The sequence below is a fragment of the Impatiens glandulifera genome, chromosome 3, assembly GCF_907164915.1.
Source record: "Impatiens glandulifera chromosome 3, dImpGla2.1, whole genome shotgun sequence".
NCBI classification, from domain to species: domain Eukaryota; kingdom Viridiplantae; phylum Streptophyta; class Magnoliopsida; order Ericales; family Balsaminaceae; genus Impatiens; species Impatiens glandulifera.
In genome coordinates, this window is record NC_061864.1 from 557,000 (window position 1) to 578,979 (window position 21,980).

At 32.2% G+C, this 21,980-nt stretch overlaps 4 protein-coding genes and 1 pseudogene across 5 annotated transcripts; 3 read left to right on the forward strand and 2 right to left on the reverse strand.

The window, feature by feature from the left end:
- Positions 1-1,077: 1,077 nt before the first annotated feature.
- LOC124929142 (lysine--tRNA ligase, cytoplasmic) lies at positions 1,078-6,809 on the forward strand. 2 transcript variants are annotated; one of them, XM_047469425.1, is made up of 17 exons: positions 1,078-1,220; positions 1,352-1,442; positions 1,701-1,763; positions 1,867-2,032; positions 2,117-2,210; positions 2,595-2,680; positions 3,221-3,339; positions 3,416-3,478; positions 3,562-3,687; positions 4,390-4,672; positions 4,758-4,854; positions 4,941-5,097; positions 5,775-5,918; positions 6,028-6,096; positions 6,194-6,337; positions 6,434-6,485; positions 6,575-6,809. In XM_047469425.1, exons 1-17 carry the CDS (start codon positions 1,147-1,149, stop codon positions 6,586-6,588), a joined length of 1,842 nt encoding a protein of 613 aa, XP_047325381.1. In that variant the 5' UTR covers positions 1,078-1,146; the 3' UTR covers positions 6,589-6,809. The 2 variants fall into 2 exon arrangements, with proteins under 2 accessions (XP_047325381.1, XP_047325382.1); XM_047469426.1 differs by having other exon boundaries at positions 3,221-3,333.
- A 557-nt stretch (positions 6,810-7,366) lies between these two features.
- On the reverse strand, positions 7,367-9,009 carry LOC124928753 (annotated as a pseudogene).
- Positions 9,010-13,649: 4,640 nt separating this feature from the next.
- Positions 13,650-14,556, forward strand: LOC124932139. Its single transcript, XM_047472745.1, has one exon. The coding sequence runs from the start codon at positions 13,805-13,807 to the stop codon at positions 14,273-14,275; it is 471 nt and encodes a 156-aa protein (XP_047328701.1). The 5' UTR covers positions 13,650-13,804; the 3' UTR covers positions 14,276-14,556.
- A 1,058-nt stretch (positions 14,557-15,614) lies between these two features.
- LOC124928948 lies at positions 15,615-17,980 on the forward strand. Its single transcript, XM_047469203.1, has 4 exons — positions 15,615-16,079; positions 16,162-16,784; positions 17,265-17,465; positions 17,777-17,980. Exons 1-4 carry the CDS (start codon positions 15,818-15,820, stop codon positions 17,828-17,830), a joined length of 1,140 nt encoding a protein of 379 aa, XP_047325159.1. The 5' UTR covers positions 15,615-15,817; the 3' UTR covers positions 17,831-17,980.
- Positions 17,925-21,332, reverse strand: LOC124928947 (calcium-dependent protein kinase 26-like). The gene is made up of 7 exons (XM_047469202.1): positions 21,064-21,332; positions 19,933-20,896; positions 19,705-19,857; positions 19,455-19,570; positions 18,631-18,798; positions 18,328-18,552; positions 17,925-18,254 (listed from the first exon to the last, which is right to left on the reverse strand). The coding sequence occupies exons 2-7, from the start codon at positions 20,837-20,839 to the stop codon at positions 18,141-18,143; spliced, it is 1,683 nt and encodes a 560-aa protein (XP_047325158.1). The 5' UTR covers positions 20,840-20,896; positions 21,064-21,332; the 3' UTR covers positions 17,925-18,140.
- Positions 21,333-21,980: the final 648 nt, after the last annotated feature.

The following is a 21,980-nucleotide window of genomic DNA, read 5'->3' on the forward strand; positions in this document are numbered from 1 at the left end:
AGCACTTTTAAAAATATTTTAGCATTGAAAAATAAAATAAAAATATAAAGTTAAAAATTGTTTTGTTTTCTTTTACTTAAAAACAACATATACTTATAAATAAATAAATTATATATTATATAAAAATTATGAGATGTGTCTTTTCTTAATTATAATATTTTTAAAAAAAGTAACTAATATATATAACTTTTTTTTTATAAGAATTAAGAGTTGGAAGTTGAAGAAAATTGTTGTCAAATTTGTTAGCTTTATTTTTTCTATTATCTATTGTTTTAAAATTTATTCAAAAGAATGTTAAGAGAAAAGTAATCCAATGAACTATTCAAATTTAATAATATAAAATTAAAAAAAAAAAAATCCAAAATATTATTTTAAGATTATTGACAAAAAAAAAAAAAAAAAAAAAAATAAAAAATAAAAAAAGGTTTAGTCTCTAATAAATAAGATAAATCTTTTTGGCCTTTAAGGATTTTGATTAGTCACTCTTTACCCATAACCATAACTTAGTCTTCTAACTTTATATAAACTATTGTTCTTGTAATAAGTTTAGAATTTAGAGTGGACTAAATATATACCTACCCCAATTATAATTTTACTTTTGGTGTGCACGAAATAAAATATACAATCTACTAATGAAAAATATATTGTGTGGAACATTCATAAAATAATATAATTTATTGTAAGTTGTAACTGTCATTAAAATCATGAATGTTAATATAAAATAATTAGTTTTACATTTATATATAAAAAATATATGTAAATTTTATTTTAAAATAAAGGGTAACATGTATTTTAGTCCTTGTATATTATTATACTTAGATTAAGATATCTCAATATAATAGACCGTCAATAATGAAGTAGTAAAATCAAACAAAAATAAATATAAATTTTTTTTATGAAATTAATGTATAAGTAAAACAAAAATGAAATTACATTTGAGAAATAAAATAAGTAGAAAGTAGTCGCTAGCCTAGTCAGCGTCGCTTACGGGTCGAATGATCCGCTAAGCTGTCGACCCGGGAACCAGCAGCCTAAAACCTAACCTTATTTTTAAATAGGGCAGCCACATTTGTTTCCCATTCTCTTTCTTCTCCAAGAACAAGCAGCAGCGGAAGCAGTAATTTTACATCTCTCATTTCGGCAACGATGGAAAGTAACGCTCCTCTTCCTCCGCCTACGTTGGAGACTGCTTCACCCGTAAGCGAAGCCCCTAGCAAAAAGTGAGTTTTTTCTTCTTCTCAAACGATCTCTGTTACCATGCATAACTCTTTGGTGGAGAAATGCGGCCGGTTTTTACGGTGTTTCAATCCCTTATTTGTATTTTGTCTCTTCAATGCCCAATCTTTTGCAGTGCTCTGAAGAAAGAGTTGAAGAATAAGCAGAGAGAAGAGGAGAAGAAACGCAAGGAAGATGAAAAGCTAAAGAAAAAGGAACAGCAACAGGTACCTTCAATTTTGTTTATTTTATCATCAGTTTAGGATGATTGACATCAATCAGATAAGTATGATTTTACACGTCCTACAGAGGACAGTCACTATTTTGTACTGAACAAACATTATATACCAGACCATTTTCCTTATCACCTTATAAGAAAAGGGTTGAAAGATAACAGTTTCAGACTCAATTGACTACAATTTTTTGGAGTAAATAAGTACGTTATTGTATACTTGCTCATTGATAGCGATTCTATAATTTTTCAGCCAGATGCTGCATCCAAGTCTCAGAAAGCCCAAGCAGCTGATGATGAAGACATGGACCCAACTGTAAGACTATTTTGATCCATTCTCCTACAGTTCTCAATCATTTTTCTTTGTATTATTCCTACATTCCAGTGTTCATTTTCCTTACACGTGTTCTTTCCGACAGCAATACTTCGAGAATAGGATCAAATTCCTTGCAGCTCAGAAGAGTGCTGAGAAGAACCCATATCCTCACAAATTCCAGGTTTCATTGACCATCCTGGAGTACATAGAGAAATATGGAGGCTTAAACAATGGGGAACATCTTAAAGACGTTGAAGTGTCTTTAGCTGGTATATGAATTCAAAATTTAAGCTTTTATATTTATTTGCTAGCATAATCAGATGAACTGATGTCTTTACTGATTCCTTTTCAAGGGAGAATTATGAACAAGCGATCATCTTCAGCAAAGTTGTTCTTTTATGACCTACACAGTGCAGGGGGTAAAGTACAAGTAATGGCTGATGCAAGGTAATTGATTATTTTGGGAATTATGTTGTCAGAATGGTTCATTTTGGGGAGGATGTGAGGTAATTTAGTGGCTGTTCTAGTGAAGAAGAGGGATTATAGTGTAGATTTTGAACTGTTTTTGTTAAGTTAAAATATTTATAAATTATTTTATAGAAAAAAAGTTAAGAATCTTTGAATACCATTTGATTTTGGGCATTAGATTTTATACCAAATCAACTAGTTAATAAGAATATCCCAAATTGCCTGTACCATTTTGACATTTTTGCTGAAAATGTACAAACATATGTGATCTTGTATCGTACCCTATTGCCATGTAATCAAAATATATTTCACACTTTCTTTTCATTATAGTGTTTCTAAATTTCCATTTAACGTCTCTTCTAGAACATCAGACTTGGATGAAGCTGAATTCTCAAAACTTCATTCGGCTATAAAGCGTGGAGATATTGTTGGTGTTGTTGGGCACCCAGGTATTCATATTAACGTAGATCCATATTTATTTGATTCTTAACTAATTATATCACACAATGCCCCAAATTCTGTTTATTTTGAATTTGAATTAACTAAAGTGTTCAAATGTATGACTTTTTTGTAAGACAACCCCGCATCCCATCATCGATTTCTTCATCAGTCATCAACCAAAATATCAAATTGCCAATACTTTATTTTTTACAACATTTGAATAGTAAATTAAATTCAAAGATTTTTTTAGTCGCTTACCCTAATAACCCCTCATAATCCACTTTTTCATCAAACAAGATTATATTTTCCAAAAAAAAAAAGAATTATTGAAGTAAAGCCCCTACATCAAACTGTCTCTCTTAGTGTTTATATGATTATTTTTTGTCTTTATTTTTAAGTGAAGAGATTTATCAATTTCGTGCCTGCTCATGAGTAGGAAGGTGATACAAACATTTGCATTGTTTTAATCTGATGCTTTTGACTTGTCATGTAGATTAACTTCAATACAACTTTCACGTCTATAAGTTTCATATGTTAACTCTTTTCAGGAAAGAGTAATAGGGGCGAGTTGAGTGTATTTCCAAGATCAGTCATTGTACTCTCTCACTGCCTCCATATGATGCCGAGGCAGAAAGCTGGTCCTGGTTCAGAGAATACCAATGTGAGGGTTGAAACAGTCTTACGAACCATGTATGCATTATCATTGGCCATGTATTGGTGCTAAATATCTCTAATATGTGCAGAAAACTGAGATATGGACCCCAGGAAGTACTAGAAACCCAGATGCTTATATTTTGAAGGATCAGGTGCATGATGATACAAGTTTTATTGTTTTCTAAGTACATTTTTCTGTCTTTTATCTGATACTCAGCTCTCTGTACAATGGCAGGAGACGCGTTATAGGCAACGTTATTTGGATCTTATGTTGAATCTGGAAGTCAGACAAATATTCAAGACCAGATCAAAAGTCATTCAATATGTTAGAAGCTTTCTTGATAAGCTTGATTTTTTGGAGGTAAAGATGTGCATTTAATTATTAAGTGTTTTCCTTATCATTTAATCTAACAGATAGTTATTAACTGCTTATTTGAATAAAGTTTATTTGAAAATTGCTTTTTAAACCATTTAATTATTTTGATTAAGCTACAAAATCTCGCTAAATAGGTTAGGTATAATACCTTAACTTGGGCCTTGCTTGATGAAAGCTTATTTGGATTTAATCCTATCATCATTCAAATTATGATACCAAATTACACTTACTTTATTTTCTGTGTAACATTTAAAATATTAAATACGAAGGATATTTCAGTTATTTAACCCAAATAACCCTAAATAATATAATTTCTCATCAAACAAGGTTTTTCTAACTAACCCAGATTATTTTCAAATAAACCTACATCAAATAATCTCTTGGCAATCTAGTAAGACCATCCATAACACAACTTTAGCCCTGAAAATTAATCAATTATGTGATTTTAAGGGTATAATAGTTTGTAAGTTTTTTTCTTAACAATAGTCTTACATTTTATCAAATCAGTAGTTTTACATTTTATCAAATCAATAGTTTCACATTTTATCAAATCAATTTACTCATGTACTTACAAATTTAGATATTTTCAGATACCTAAGTCTTCATACTTAATTTTCAGTTTCAACAAAACACCCTTAATCTTATGAATTATTACTGTTGGCCCTAATGTGCCTGCACTGTCTTAAGGTTGAGACACCTATGATGAACATGATTGCTGGAGGAGCAGCTGCACGTCCATTTGTGACCCACCACAATGATCTGAATATGAGGCTTTTCATGCGTATCGCGCCTGAACTTTACCTTAAGCAGCTAGTTGTTGGAGGACTAGATCGTGTATACGAGATAGGAAAACAGTTCAGAAATGAAGGCATTGACTTGACCCATAACCCAGAGTTTACCACATGTGAGTTTTATATGGCTTATGCTGATTATAATGACTTGATGGAGCTAACCGAGCAAATGCTTAGTGGTAAGTCAAACTCTCTTGATGCCTTCTCTGTATATGCAACTTGCTTTTTAGATTTGTTTTGGTTAATGGATTTAAATTTTGATAGGAATGGTGAAGGAGCTTACTGGTGGTTACAAACTAAAGTATCACTCAAATGGGCTAGAAAATGAGCCAATTGAGATTGATTTTACACCTCCTTTTAGGTTTGAGAATTTAACCTTGTGATTTTATGCATTGTTATGATTCCTCTAATCACCATGATAATCCTTATATTTCTTGATATTTGCAGGAGGATTGATATGATAGAAGATTTAGAGAAGATGGCAAATCTTAATATACCCAAGGACCTTGGCAGTGATGAAGCTAGCAAGTATTTGGCCGAAGCATGCATGAAATATGAGATCAAATGTCCACCTCCCTTGACAGTTGCACGCATGTTGGATAAAGTAAGTAATTTTATACACAACCCCTGTTTTTTTTGTCTCACTTAATTGAAAGTCAATAATGAAGTAGGCCTTGTTTGATGACTGGTTATTTAATCCAAATAACCACTTATCCAATCATCAAAATTCAAGCACTTTATCAATCTAATCATCCACCAAATATCAAATATCTTTTTCTTTAAATATATTTGAATTTAATTCAAATAACCCCCTATCTATCACAATCAAAACATCAACCAAAATACCTCTCCCCTTTTTTATTTGTAAAATTTATACTGTGAGCTCATTTGGAAACACTTTCTAGATTAGGGTCAGGATCCATAATTTGTTGAGGGACCATCAATGCTTTTTTAAATGTGTCTCACTAAATTTAATTTCCAAATGTGACGAGAATCTCATTTGGATACACATCTAGAAGAGATAGCTTACAAGAAAAAGTGTTTCAAAATAAAATTATTAACAATTCATCGTCTGGGTCCGGATCTAGATCAAGATCCATATGCAAAAACTGTTTTCAAATGGTATGTAGGATATTTTTGTCATTTAACCAAAAATAATCTATCTTTTCATGAAACGAGTTTTTTTCTCTAAAAATAACCAGATTATTTGTCATAAACCCTACAACAAACAAGCTCTTAGTTAACATAAATATAATCCTTATTTTGTACATCTTGTTACAGTTGGTTGGGCACTTTCTAGAGGAAACCTGTGTCAACCCAACATTCATAATTAACCATCCAGAGATAATGAGCCCATTGGCGAAATGGCATAGGTCGAGACCTGGACTTACCGAACGCTTTGAACTGTTTGTCAATAAACACGAAGTAAGTTAAAATCTTTGAGATCCCTTTTTTCTAAGATGGAGAGTCCTCTTAGATGTTTATATTTATTATTAATTGTCACTGCATGAACCTTGTGTTACCATCACCACAGCTTTGCAATGCATATACTGAACTAAACGATCCAGTTGTTCAACGCCAACGGTTTGCAGACCAACTGAAGGTACTCAAACATTTTGTCCCAATCTGCTAGCTAACCCTAATAATTTGTGCGAAAATATTTATTTGTACTGATGCATCTGCTTGCTTTTAAACTTCAGGACCGACAATCAGGCGATGATGAAGCGATGGCTTTGGATGAAACATTTTGTACTGCTTTAGAGTATGGCTTGCCTCCAACTGGCGGGTGGGGATTGGGTATTGACAGACTAGCTATGATGTTGACAGATTCTCAGAATATCAAGGTCTTGTTTCCACACACAACTAATTATAAGGCTGATGCCATTTTCCCCCTCATTTTATATGATTGAACTCACCTCTTTTATGTTTGGTGAAAACAGGAAGTTCTACTATTTCCAGCAATGAAACCACAAGATGAGCCATCCACCAAAGGTGCGCAATTTATTATCCTATAATAATGTTTTTCTTATATCAGTAAAGATTGATTTCTGATTTTGTTTTATTTTTATTTTTCCTGGCAGCTACAACAAACTAATTGCTATAATGGAGGTAGTAGACTTATGCTACTCAATTTTAATTAAGAAAATCTTTTCATACAAATTTGGATTTTATGTTTTTGTTGATTGGTCAAATGGCACACTATGTATTAGTTACTTGTACTCTTTACTATTTATTGGCTTTTGGAACCATTGTTTGCTACTAAGTTGAGTGGATCCCCTCCAGTTCTGTTGATTTATGAACAAGTAATGATTTTTGTTTTTTTGGTATTAGACATTGTTTCTATTATTAACTTTTCTAGGTTTTATTAGATGATAAGCTATATTTATTCATTTGATAAATTTTCATTATGTTTTTTGATATATATTTATTCCTAAAATAGTTATGATGTTTAATTTTACACAGCCAATATCTACAATTTTCCTTTTATTATTATTAATATTGGTAAAATAATTTGTAGTATGATATTACTAAGGGTGGGTAGTAAATAGTAATTATAAAATTTTCATTATGTATATTAATTTAAACCAACTGTTATGAGAAATTTTCTATGGTTTGTATATTAATGATAAAAACTAAATTGTCTATTTCTAGACATTCAATAGTAAATGAGAAATGCTCTTTATTTATTTTAGTGTAGATACTTGTGGAGAGGTTTATCAAATTTATACCTGCCCATATTGAGAGTAGGAAGTTTGGTATGCATTGCATTCATCTAATGTGTGTGACATTACTCTAAGGGGGGTGGGAATGACAATAACTATGGTAGCGTCATCCAAGATTGAAGAATTATTATATTCAATAGTATTGATTCACTAGAGTTGTTGGTATAACTTAGGTGGAAGCCTAGGTGCCAAAACAACTTCAATGGGTGAACCTTGGGCAAGGCCAACCCAAGTCCTTCCGTCATGTCCACAACTTGATTCTCCCCTGCTGGTCTCATGTCGAATCCTTGCAAGAGGCTAGCCAACGTCAAGTTCACCACTTGAATCCCATACCCTACCGCGGGACACATCCTCCTCCCCGAGCTAAAAGGAATGTACTCGTGCTGTTGCCCTCTATACCCAACATTTTTATGGATCCCATTTTCAAGGAATCTCTCCGGACAGAATGCCTCAGGATCCAACCATATTTCCGGGTCTCGCTGAATCTTCCAAATGTTGACAATCAGTCGGGTACCCTTTGGGACAAAATACCCGCCCACGTGACAGTCTTCAAGGGCTTGTCGAGGCCCGGATATCGGGGCTGATGGGTACAACCTTAGAGTCTCCTTAGTTATGGCTTGGAGATATTTTAGATCATCCAGGTCCGATTCTTGCACCCACCGATCCTTTCCTACGACATTGTCAAGCTCATCTTGGGCCAATTTTAACGAGTGGGGATTGTTTAACAACAACGAGAGAGCCCATATCAACGCCACTGCCATGCTTTCCGAACCGGTTAATATTAGAATCTATCCATATAGATATGCAATTCAAATTAACTAATTGACATTTTTCAATTTAAACAAAATGCAATTATTACCATAACAGTTGCCTTAATTATGGCATCTCTGTCGTGGCCCGACACCACCTCGTCCTCGGGCAGTATAGATAACATTACGTCGATGAAATCCGTTTGTTCGAAACTGTCGTTGACGTCGTCTTCCCTCCTCTTGAGAAGGTGTTCTAGAAGCCATTGGTGGAGGATCATATCTATCTCCTTGAATTTTTCTTTCATAGACTTTAAGATCCCTCCAATATCGAACCAACTCGAGCAAAGGAATTGCATCGGACACCACAAACAACCCGCTAAGGTAAAGAGCTTTATTGATTGCCTCTTTCAGAACCAATCCATCTCTTTCCTTCTCGTCGTCGGAGAGTCGCTTTCCCGCTATCTCCCTAAGAACTATGTTCATTGTCATGCACTCCAACATTTGGCTCATGGGCACTCGCCTTTTCTCTTGATCAAGACAAAAAGACGAGTAAAGGCTCTTGAGAAGAGCGTTCACTTCAGATTCCCTAAAGTGTCGCAGCTCGTGGAGTCTCTGCGTGGTCAGGAATTCTGAAGTGACCATTTTTCGAATTTCACTCCAATACGGTCCGTATGGGGCGAGGGCAAAGGCGGCACTATTGTAGGCCAAATACTTTCCGGTTGCCATAGGAGGACGTGACGCGAAAACCGCATCGTGGGTTGTTAAGCACTCTTTAACAGCATCCCGACCGCTAACCACGATGGCTCGGTGGCTTCCTAGTTGGAGTGAGAAGATGGGACCGTATTTGTCGGCCATGGAACCGAGGGTTCTGGCTGCAGTATCTTGGGTTGAAGCCAAGAGGTGGAGATGGCCTATGATAGGTAACCATCCGGACGGCTCAGGCGCGAGAACAATATTATTAATTAGTTTGTGTTTTTTATAGTAGTTAAGACTTGACACGGCCACCAGAACAAGAATTGCTGCAAAACATGCAATCAAAATCATTGTAATTTGTAGAGATCGAGATAGAGATCGAGCCTATATGATTTTTCTTCTATTTATATAGAATTGAGGGAGATTTATTTCTTTTTCTTTTTCTTTTTCTTTTCTTTTGTGACAAAATTCATCTACCTTCTTTTCTTATTTATAAATAAATATGATCATTATTTAATTGTAGGAGTTGTATAATTTAATCATATTAAAAAATTATTATTAATATCAAAATCTTTTAAAACATATAATAGACTAGCATAACACATGTGAATGAATTTTAAGAAAACTATTTTGAATTTGATTCTCTCATTAATTTTATTTTTAGTTTTGTTTATTATTTTATATTTAAAAATAATTAATTATTTAACTGAGAAGTTACCTATTAAAAAAATTGATTTGTAAAATAATATCAACAAAATCGAAACAATGAATGAAAATCTAAATGTATGAGTGATGAAGCAGAACATGTCAATTCGTGTCGAGATAATCTCTACTCAACAATTTGAGCTATAGGTAAACATTGTCGAATTATTTTTACGAAGTGTAACTCACCATCTACATTTATGATAAAAAAATTATACTCATATAAATAATTGAAAATATACGTGTAAGAGAGCCTCGAATTAAAAGATCAGTTTCAATGACTCTCGGTTGTAAAAAAAAAACTTTTGATCCAGTAACTTCATCTCCTTTACTGCTATAATAAGACGAGATAAACTTTTGAACATTAAACGACCCACTATAAATATTATGTTTATTAAAAATTTCGGGATAAAAAATCCGGTTAGTTAAACAAGATGTCACACCAAACAAACTCAACACCAACAGAAATCGGAGTGGTGAAAAAAAAAACGAAATACCTCTGATGTTAAATAAACCATCGAACACATGAAGATAAATTTTTATCTTTTTTTAAACTCCATTTTTTTTAAAAACAGTTAATTCTCAATAATTTAAATAAAGAATTATACATCAAAAAATTAATTTGTAAATAATATAGGGACAACGACACTTGAATATATTGTGTTTTAAGAAATAGACACTTTATCTCATGTTAAAAATACCCCCAAAAGTATATTTGTTAATTCTGGCCAAATTTATGGTGATCCACGCTGAAAATATTTATAGATCAACGCATCTCACATCATGTAGATCTACTTCGATAGTGTGCCTTCAATTTATTCTTCTTACAACATCGAAAAACTTACTAACAATAAACTAAGTGTTTTTTTTGCTTGATATTATTATCCTTCTAGCCCGGGTAAATTTTATAAAAAAAATTTAGCTCGGGTAGAGTTTAAATCTTAGCTCCGTCTTTGATGGTAACCCAAATATGTAGGTCTTACATATCATTCGCATCAATCCAAACTTTTCAACAACTATCTAAAGACTTAGGCATCACCAAATGAACCTCAAAAATACTCCACAAAAACTCCATATACTAGTCACATTTCGTCAATACAAAAGTAAGTGAGTTATCAATTCAACTTTCTCGTGACAGATATGACTAACCATAATACAACATTTTTTTATGAACATATCATCCGTAAAAATTCCACCGTGAATAATGCTAAATCCAAAAAATAAGATCTTGGATGGAATCTTTAACTCCCATAATTTCTCCCAACAAAAATTATATTGAATCATTTTAGCGAACATCTTTTAATAATGTTCCACATAAAAAATAATATGTCTTGCCAACACATAATGTCTTGTTCAGACGTAGATATTTGTTTGTGTGCTATCAAAAGTAAAATTTTATTATGTGATCAACTCTCTTTAATGTTTAATCTCCTTTTATATCTAATTTTGCTAGCAAAACCACTAGACTAAGGATCAAACATATTATTAACTGTGACATTTCAACATATAACAATGAAAACAAGTTCATGATATGTTGTAGTTAGACTTTTGACACTACACAAAATGTCATCCCAAAAACTTATCAAAGAACCATCATCGCAATGAATCTAGACTGCTCACGAAAACTTTTCCACAATAAATTTCTTCCAAATACTACATTTCGTTGGATAATTAGATATTTGTGTGAATTAACTAGACCAATTATAATCATACTCACATCTAATCATTGGTACTCAAAGACTATTCAGCTCTGTTGCAAATCGACTACACTATTTTGATAAAAGGACTTTATTAAAGAAAATAAGATCTCGAATATCCAGACCTCCTTAATATTTAAATATTTAACATTATCACAACTAACTAGATGAAAGAACGATGGGTTAAAAGATATTCATAAAAATTTAGACATTATTCTCTCATTTTTCACCGCCACCCTCATGGGAATAATGAATAAATACATCATATATATGTGGGAATAGATGACAACACACTCTTAATAATGATTAACCGACCCCTTTTCCAGATTAATTTATTTTTTCATATTGATAATTTACATTCAATTTTAGTGATAATCGAATCTCAATTTATTATAATTTTATTATTAATATATAATATTTAAAATTAATTATATAGAATCTCAATTTATTATAATTTTATTATTAATATATAATATTTAAAATTAATTATATAGAAAAACTATATTTTTCATTATTATTTAAAAAATGCAATTACACTCGTAAGCAAACACCTCAATTTATTGATTTTCTAATTGTAAAAAACTTACCAACCAAGTTTTTCTCTTATCTATGTTTATTTAGAATAAATAGTCACCATTAGTAAATCCTAACAATGTTATAATAAGATAAAATATATATTAACGGAGTTTAAGTATGGGTTCCAATTCAAGTACTATAACCCATGTTTGTATATTTATACTCAAAGGGAACAATAATTAAGCCTAATTGTTAGGCATTTACAAGTACCAAACTAATTGGATAACTAAGCCTAATTACTCGGCATTTCCAAGTACAAAAATAAGGACTTGTTTGGTATAGTTTATTTGAATAATATATAAAGAAAAAATATTGATTGATGATGATTTTAAAGATATGAGAATTTATATTTTGATAAAAAAACTTACAAAATATATATATATATATATATATATATATATATATATATATATATATATATATATATATATATATATATATAAATAAATTAAAAAATAATAATTTTAATTAAAAAATATTTTAGAACGAAGAGTGATAGGGGATGAAATTTGAGAAAAAGAACGAGAGAGAGAATAACTTGCCAATACATATAAAAATATAAAAATGATGAAAGATGAGAAGAAAGAAAGAAAAAAATAGTTAAGCAAATAATTTTCTCTTTTAATATTTTAATTAATCAATGATTTGATGAATAAAAAAAAAAGGTGAAGTAATGTTTCATTTTTATAAATTATTTAAATAACCTAAAACCGAAACCCTACTACAATCACAAATTAAACCAGACAGTGATAAAAATAAATAATTAAACCCATTAAAAAAAAGTTAATAAACATTTTAAACACTTAAATTTGAACTAAAATACAAATTAGGATAAATAATTAATTAAAAATTTCAAAAATATCAATATTTTTATAAAATAAAAATATTTAAATTATCAATAAACACGAATTAAGTAAATGTTACTACACATTTTAATTTAGGTAAATAGTCATCTTATTTTTAAAGTCAACAGTTAATATTGAATTTGTCAACAATTTTACTTGTATGCCATTTTTACTCCACATTTTAGATGCAATTTTATTTTTTTAAATGTTGAATTATGATGGCCCTACAAACAGTATAGACAATATGCCTCGATCTTTGGGTCGCTTGTTCAGGCCCAAACATCAAGAGCTTCAATACCACCAAATTCTTTAGCAACAACTCTAGCCTATTTACAGAAGAAAAAAAAAAATAGAGAATGATGTATAATTCAATGAGTGGAATGAAAATTCTTGCTCTTATTAACTTTTTAATTTACTCATTAAATTACACATAATTCCCTACAAAAAAATTTTGGACATCTATTTTACTCATTTTCTTAATACATTTTTTTTCTAATAAACTCTATAGCACATTTAACCTCAATGGGTTTCCCTGTCTATATTAGAGTAGGAAAATCCAACAGGCCCATCAAATTTAATACATTTTTGTGTTGGAACTTGGACTTAACCCTCCTAGGCTGGTTTTTTCACATTATCACTTTTTATGGCCCAATTTTATTTTCCTGCTTTATAACTTATTTCAAGGGAAAAAAAGGCCTAAAACAAACAGTCAGAAGTCAGAATCACACTTTAAGCAAAGTAATAGAGACAATAACTTTGTTTGAACATTTTTATTTTATAAATTTATTTAAATTTTTTATTCTAGTCATATCAAGGATTATATATATATATATATATATATATATATATATATATATATATATATATATATATATATATATATATATAAGAAAATGTATTGAATGATATGTGATTCATTAATTGAATTGAGAATGTTCAGATTTTCAATCTAACCAAACACATTATTCCCTTATATTTTTTTTATTGTTCTCTATCTTAATTATATATATAAATGAATAAATTGAAGAAGATTTATTTAAGTTGAAATTATAGAAATGTGTACGTTTTGTTATATCCGAAAACAGGGTATTAATTAATTAATTAATATTAAGAATAGCCGTGTTTTTCTTTTAATTTATATTTGTGCGGCCGAAAATATTAGCTGTGAAGTTTGTGACAGTGAACGCTTAGCTGCATGCCTATACTTCAACTTCAAAGTTCATACCTTTCTCTCTCCAAACATATTGTTTGTTTCATGATCCAACACTCTTTCTCTCTCATCTCATCATCTACATCATTTGTTAATTAATTCATCATCATTAATTCATGGCCGGAAAACAAGCATTCTTGCCGATGTCCCAAACGGATGCACAAGGAGGAACAACATCTGGCGGCGGCGGTGGTATGCGGCGGCGATTATCCTCCATCTCTGATCTCCACCTGAAGATCCAGTCATCTTCCATGTCGGCGGCGACATGGGGATTACGCAGATCTAAGTCGGCGGCGTCAATGGGTGAGCACGCCGCTAGCTCAATCAGGAAATGGTGGGAATGGGGATGGGCTTGGATCCAATTCAGGAAACCGGTGGGATCAGATCTGGAGATGAGCGAAGAGGACCACCGACTTTATAATCATAACAACAACAGGGAGACTAATCCTATAAGCAGCAGTTTGAGGAATGTGTTCCTTAAAGTCAGGAAGGAATTCCGGCGATTCGCCGGCGGTAACGACAGGGTTGGTCTTCCTCAGACCTACAAGTACGATTCCTTCAATTACGCCAAGAATTTCGATGGTTGAATTGAATTGAATTCATTCTAATAATAATTAATAATATCTCCTCCGGTCCGGTCCGGTCCGATCAGATCTGCTATATATATACTAAGAGAAATTGTTAATTCTACGTTTGTTCTTCTATTCTATTCTTTAATATTGGAATCCTATGTATCTCGATCTGTTTTGTATATTAGAATTCTATTTTTATTTTTATCTTTTCTTTTTGTTAAACATTTTAATCTTTTTATATGTCTTTCTTCATGGAATCTATAAATCCAAGGGTGGGGTTGTTTTTAATTTAACAGCAGTAGTATTGTGTTATTTAAGTTATTTAAATTGTGATATCTTAAAGTGTTTTATATACATAAATAAGGTAAATTATGATTTGATTAAAAAACAAAAATTATTGATGATTAGTTTATCAAACAAGGCTTAAGAGTCAAAGTATTTCACTTTTTTTTTTATATAGAATTTTATGACTATATAATAATAAAAAATAAATTTGTTGTAATCATTAAGAAGTGAAATGATTATTTTTATTAAAAGAGTAAAAATGTGGTATTAATTCTTAATAAGAATATTTTTAAAGTAAGGAATGATAATGAATGTAAGAATAATGTTAACTTTTTAAAATTTAAAATAAATAATAATAATAATTGACACAAAAAGTTTATTTGTTATATTAAAAACTTTATTGTTTTTTTTTTTTTTTTAAAAGAAATTAAACTTGTTGTGAGAAAAATTTGATTATTCTTTTTTGTTTATAATTTCAACTTAAAATTATAAAATAATTTTTATATATTTTTTTTATCTAATTCAATAGTATCTTTCTTATAAAACTAAAAACAAAATTACTCACATTTTTTTACTTTAACAATTATAAGAATAGTTTTAATTATATTATTAATAAAAAAATACTATTTTTCAAATAATTTAAATTATATGTTTTTATTATTATTATTATTTTTAAATAATCTTAAAAAATGAATGTGTTTTTATTGTTTGTGAGAATATTCGGAGCAATAATAATGTCTAATGTAATTATTTAATTAATTAGATGAAATAAATGATTTAAGCTTTCCATCTGTAGTAGACATGATTTTATTTATTTTTAATTAAAATATTTGAGATCACGTTCCCCTCACCTTAGTCTCGTCAATTTCAATATAATGGCTACGAACAAACCCACCGACGGTCAATAATATAAATATAACCTCGTAACTTATAGACAATGTTCAAATAAATCCATTATCTTTTATAAACATTAATTAAGCCCTTATATTAATATATTATATCAAATTCGCCCGCCGTCGTTTTCATATATATTTTATATTTATTTTTTTGTTTCTGCAATTACTTCCAGCCTTCCAAATCCAAGCTCAAGCCATTGAAGGTCTGGTTGGAAGCTTTTCGCCCTCCATAACCTATCCCTATCCGTACCGTCTCCGGCTCCGACCGCTGCTTGAGGCGGAGGACGAGGGAGGAGCAGGCGAAGTGGCCGTCGTGTGAAGAGATACAGAGAATAACCGTTCATTCATTTCTGTATATGCAATTGAAGAAACAGATATGGCGATGAAATTCTGTCCAATCGATACTAAACACTTGTTTCTTTTCCGCTGTGGCGCCCTAGTCCGTCCTCTGGACTTTATTATCTCCTCCGCCGCCGTGGGGATTCATCGGAACCAAGCTGATACTCTGAAATTGAGAGTTCACGAATACGGCGGAGGGAAGGTCAAAGGAAGACGTCTAATTGCAGCAGTAAGTAAATACTCCAATCCAGCTACAGACGTGGTTGAAGCTGGCGACAGCGAATTCTTGTCTACTACAGGTAAATTAATGGAGTAAATTAGGGTTGTGCGCATTGTTAGACACTTCTTTAGTCATTTGTAATTGCATGTTTGATGAATTAGGATGGAAAGATTTCGCAAGCAATGTGTCTGGAGAATGGGATGGATTTGGAGCAGAGTTTTCCATTGAAGGGAATCCAGTTGAGTTACCAGAATCCGTTGTTCCTGAAGCTTATCGTGAATGGGAGGTGAAGGTATTCGATTGGCAGACTCAGTGTCCCACTCTTGCTTCTCCAGAAACTTATTCTTTTTTCTACAAATCAATAAAGCTGCTTCCTACTGTTGGATGTGAAGCTGATGCAGCAACTCAGTATAGTGTTAATGAGAGGCATATTGGAGGATCAAATATCATTGCGTATGAATCCAGTGGATCATTTGTAGCTGTTTGGATCAATGAGGATAATGGGTCATTGGAGCTGGAGCACTGTTTGGTTAATCCTAGGAATAAGGAGTCGCGGGTTAGGATAATTCAGGCTTTGCAGGTCAATAAAGAACGTAAATTGGTACTGCAGAACTTTAGAATATTTTGTGAGCAATGGTATGGACCATTCAGAAATGGTGATCAGTTAGGTGGATGTTCTATTCGTGATTCAGCCTTTGCTTCAACAGAAGCACTCAAATCTTCTCAAGTTATTGGTTCTTGGCAGGGATCTCATGCCACTGCCAGTTTCCAGAATTCTCAATTGGTAAGTTCGAATGATTGCTTGTTTTGCTTGAAAAAAGAAATTCATAAAACACATTAATTAGCAGTAACAAACATGAAACTATTACTTCTAGTTACAATCAAAAAAACTTTGTTCATCATCATTTGTTAATGATCAATACTCCATTCCTTTCAATATTTCTTCACTGCTTCTATTCTTGCTCCCAAATATTCTTGTATTCTTTCCTTCCAAATTTCATAAATACAAGCTGCAAATGTCCACTTATATAGATTTGAAAGGAAACTAGAATCATCAATTCCGAACATCATTACTTTTCATACATTTATTCAGCTTTATCTAGAACATTTAAATCAAAAGATGTTCAAGTGTTTCCTTTTCACTTTTGTGCATGAAACAATAATTGACGTTATCTTTGGTCACGAGCTTTCCAAGGAAAGCTAGCCATAAGTTGATTATAGTTGTTTGTGACAAATTTGTGTTTTGTTCTTTGTTTACTGGTAGAATACTAGTTTCCATGAAGTAAAGGGTGAAGGCTTGGTGAAAATTGTGAGAGATGAACATGATCTAATACTTCTCCCAAAGCAACTATGGTGTTCATATAAAGAAAGAGAAGGTGAATTTTTCTTTGAAGCAGGGTGGCTAGTGGATAGGGGACAAGCTATCACATCAAAATGCATATTTTCTTCAAATGCTCAGCTCAAGGCAAGTATAGTTTTCATTGATTTTATATGTCACTGCTCTATCTTACAAACTATATATTGATATGATAGATTGGGTAGTTTCTTTTAATATGTATTTTCCACTTGCAATTGGCGCATCATTTCATGACATGCGATGGTTGATATGCCCTTTGAAAACCCTAATCTTCGTCTATCGTTTCCACGTTAGATGAAAACCCTAATCTTCTGCCTAACCCTTGATCTATTTGGATATTTTACTTAATTTGCTCGAGAATACATGAGCATAGTCTTTCTTCTTTTGTGTCTTAACATATCTGATTTGTGTCTTGGCAGGAAATAGCAATTGCACGTGAAACTTCTTTGGCAGAAATGGAAGAGAAAGCATAAGATAATGTAATTATTCTGTTGTTGTATATGACTTGAGGAAACCTGTTTTGTTCAATTATTTGAAAACTTTTGTAATGTTAACAATAAACAGCAACGGTTTAAACGCTTATGTATTGTCAAATTAATACAATCACACAGAATGTAACATTTATCCTGAAGGTATCAATCATAGACTACAATAAACAAAACACAGAACAAAGATACAATTCAGTTTTTACCTTATCACTTACATAAGTTATAAATACATAAACAAGACAAAATAAAATGTTCAATAATTTAACTTATTCTGGTCTCCTCCATCGTATAGATACTAAAAAGCATCTCTCATGCTCAAATTTACACTGTTCCTCATAGTTCTCCTTCCTACTCCAGCATTTCCTTTTTGCATCATTGCAACAAATTCCTGATAATCAATTCTTCCATCCTGCATCACAAGTTTCCAGGTTATCACCTATAGATGTTAAAAAAATACGAAAAAAAAAACATTGTCTACTTACATTGTCTTGATCAACTTCTTTGATAATGTCTTCTAAAAGAACATCAGTCATGTGATGTTCTGCACAAGCTTGTTGAAGTTCGTCAACTGTAATATAGCCACTCCCATCTTTGTCGAAATATCTAAACGCAGCCACAAGATGTTCCTCTCGCTCCAGTTTGTTAAGATGAATTGTCGCGGCAATGAATTCTCCATAATCAATTGTGCCACTGTTATCAACATCAGCCTGAAAATTTGGATGTTCTCAGAACAAAAAACATACATTCTTTACAAGCTAAGAAAACAAATTTAAAAGGGATCTTACTGCATCCATAAGATCGCGTATCTCAGTGTCCTTTAAGGTAGAGCCATATCTTCTTAAGCCAGCCTTAAGTTCATCAAATGTTATGGCACCACTATCATCAGTATCCATCGATGTAAACATCTCTTTTAGACCTGCAATCTCCTCTTCTGACAGGCTTTCTGCTATTACCTATTCATAATAAAACAAATCACTTTATATCATCTTTTCATTTTAAGATCACACACTATTAACAGTTGGCCGTGTCAGTCTCAAAATATGAAAATATTTGCTTAAAATCGATAAACCTACTAGGGTTTCGATAGTAATAGAGCTTTCAGCCTTCGAAAGTGTCCCTTTGTTTTTATACTAGTCTAATCCTAAACTGAAAAGGAAAATACTAACCCTATTAAATAGGAAAGATAATAAACCATACTACGCGACGACTTCGTGTCGTCGTGTGATTGACACTTTTTGAGAACCCTAGTCTCCCTTCCATATAAGATTAATTAAGCAATTGTGCAGATTTAGGTCAAGGAGTGGTGTCCCTGACCCGTTCATGTTATTACAAATAAATAAATGATATTGTTTTTTAGTATTATTCTCGGAGGGGCATGTAATCTCGGGAAAATCTGGTTGCATTCAGTTCGGTCCCCATTGGGGTGTAGCCATGCAGGATCACTATAGCAAACAAATGAGAACTCATGTCCCCGCCTAACTAGAACTCCCCAATGAACCACTCACTAGATTTATGAGACAACTAAGTTTTTTTTTTTTGGTTCAACTCAAAGCGCTTCCCGATAGAGACAACTAAGCTTTTGTAAATGAACAAATGGAGAAATGCATACCCGTAAAGCCATCTTCTTTAGTTTATTCATTGCTGAGAAATGCTTGATACGAGAGAGGACAGCTGGATCCAGAGCTTGATCAGGAGCTACTCCATTTTCACAAATCCAAGGATGACCTATGATTACAAAAAGAAATAAAAAAAAAAGAAGGTAATTTAGATGAAGGTAGTTTGTTTTTTAACTATGTTTCTAAGAATAAGAAAAGGAAAGCAAGCTGATACCAATTGAAAAAAGTTAATTAGTTACATACACATGACTTGATGTGCAGTTAATCGTTCAGATGGTCTGGAGCATATCATTTTCCTTATCAAATCCTTAGCACTCTCAGATATCAAAGGCCATGGGTCTGAATCGAAGTCAATATACCCCTTCAGAACAGCATCAAATATCCCCTGTTGCGACTCTGTAAAGATGATGATGAAAACATTACATCGAAAAAGCTATCTTCAAACCGAATGCAGAAAAAAAAGAATAGTACCTGCCCAAAACGGCGGCACACCACTTAGCAGTATATAGAGAATCACGCCAGCAGTCCAGACATCAGCTTCGGGTCCATAATGTTTCAAAAGCACCTCAGGAGCAACATAATATGGACTTCCAACAACATCAGTAAAAATTTGACCTGGTTTGAAGAAAACCGAAAGTCCAAAATCAATGGCTTTGAGAGAGAAATCATCGTCCTTGTTAACTAGCAAGAAGTTTTCAGGCTTTAAATCTCTATGCATAACTCCAAGTGAGTGGCAGGCCTCGACAACGCCTACAATAATTTTGGTTAATTCAGCAGCCTTTCTCTCACTGTAGTGTCCCCTTTGAATGATCCTATCGAATAATTCTCCACCAGCACAAAGCTCCATAACAATATGGACATACAATGGATCCTCATATGCACCTTTAATGACTACAATATTCTTATGACCTGCTAAGTGATGCATTATTTGAATCTCCCTCCTAACATCTTCCAGATCCTCTTTCGAAATCAATTTCCTCTTGGAAATGGATTTGCAAGCGTAATCAATACCTGTTGAGTTCTCAGTGCACAAATAAGTAGTGCCGAACTGTCCTTGCCCTAATTTACGACCTAAGGTGTATAGGTCACGGATATAGGCAGTTTTGTGACCTAGAACGTAATAACCTTGGTTGTCTGTGCCGCGTCTCATGGTAGTCTCTTCTTTCACTGCGAATGAGATGTGTTGTGTATTCTTCTTACGGTCGTACGTGTTAATGGCGTCGGGAATTAGCTGATCGGAGGTGACGCGGACGGGAGATTTCTCGGAGACGACTGAGTGAGAAGAGGAAGTGTCGCGCTTAGAGGTCGTTTGGTCTTCGAGCTCACTGCACGGTTGAAAATCCTTCGTTCTGATAGATCCACGGCATGTGTTGCCCATGAAACAATCGGAACTCCCTTTGTCTTTTCTTTCTTCTTTCTTTAGCTAATATATCACCTGCTTCAATTTACAGTTTATTATCATCATCAAACATTCAAACGCACGAAACTTAACCGAAACGGAAATCACTACGAGCTGAAACATCTTACTTAGATTTAAAGTGAACAAGAAATGCATATATGAATTCAGATCGACTTTGTAGAAACTCGAAAAGAAACGCTTACCGTTATCAAACATAAAAATGTGAATCGGATGAACAATAAATCATCGGTCAATGCTTCGATGAGAAGAGCAGAAACTAGCTAGGCTAGGTTGACTGACTAGAGAAAGAGTGGAAAATCAACAGTGAAGATCGAGAAGAAGATATAAGATCGCCGGCCGGAGTAGCCGATTTACAGTGAAAATAGACTAGATAGCACTTTTTGAGGATATGATGATAGAGAAGAAGAAGAAGATGATGATGGATTTCCAACCTGTTTCCATCTCAAAGTTCTTGGCTTTGGCCCCCTCCTTTTTTTTTTATATAATAATCCTTTTCCAGAAATAAAACATGCATAATTTTCTAATCATTTATTTTCAAAAAATTAAATTTGTAAACAAATGACTCTTCATATTAATTTTTTATATCATATCTACACAATATTAAGTTTTTTTATTTTTAATTATTAACTAAAATATTAATTTTTATTTTAAAGTTGGTATCAAGATACAGATTCAACAACTTTTAAAAGGTAAAGAAGAAAAATAAAACAAGTTCCAATTTGAGAAAACAAAACAAAATATAAATCCAGAAAATAAAAGATTTTATTTTCAAAAATTATTGAGGTAATCATTAAAATGAGAAAAAAATGAATGAAAATGACAACTCTCTCATTATTATTAGGTGGGATTCTTTGAGCCATTCTTATAACTTGTTCAAAGTAGGCTTCTTCAAATAATTTATTTAATTAAAAAAAAATATAAGGTATTATAATATAATAAAATATTGGTTTTTTAAAATATAAATTTTATTTTAATTAATGAATAATCAATAGTATGATGATATAAGAATGAATAAAATGATAGTTAATTATGTAAGATTATTTTAAAAAATATATATAATACAATATATTTGAAATTGTTATATTGGTAACAAAAAATT

Coding starts and splice junctions, on each gene's coding strand:
- LOC124929142 (XM_047469425.1), top strand. CDS start 1,147: ATGGAAAGTAACGCTCCTCTTCCTCCGCCTACGTTGGAGACTGCTTCA. Junction 1,764..1,866: donor ATGAAGACATGGACCCAACT/GTAAGACTATTT, acceptor TCTTTCCGACAG/CAATACTTCGAGAATAGGAT. Junction 5,098..5,774: donor TTGCACGCATGTTGGATAAA/GTAAGTAATTTT, acceptor ATCTTGTTACAG/TTGGTTGGGCACTTTCTAGA.
- LOC124932139 (XM_047472745.1), top strand. CDS start 13,805: ATGGCCGGAAAACAAGCATTCTTGCCGATGTCCCAAACGGATGCACAA.
- LOC124928948 (XM_047469203.1), top strand. CDS start 15,818: ATGGCGATGAAATTCTGTCCAATCGATACTAAACACTTGTTTCTTTTC. Junction 16,080..16,161: donor CGAATTCTTGTCTACTACAG/GTAAATTAATGG, acceptor TTGATGAATTAG/GATGGAAAGATTTCGCAAGC. Junction 16,785..17,264: donor GTTTCCAGAATTCTCAATTG/GTAAGTTCGAAT, acceptor GTTTACTGGTAG/AATACTAGTTTCCATGAAGT.
- LOC124928947 (XM_047469202.1), bottom strand. CDS start 20,839: ATGGGCAACACATGCCGTGGATCTATCAGAACGAAGGATTTTCAACCG. Junction 19,858..19,932: donor TGTGCCGCCGTTTTGGGCAG/GTACTATTCTTT, acceptor TCATCTTTACAG/AGTCGCAACAGGGGATATTT. Junction 18,799..19,454: donor TAAAGAAGATGGCTTTACGG/GTATGCATTTCT, acceptor TATTATGAATAG/GTAATAGCAGAAAGCCTGTC.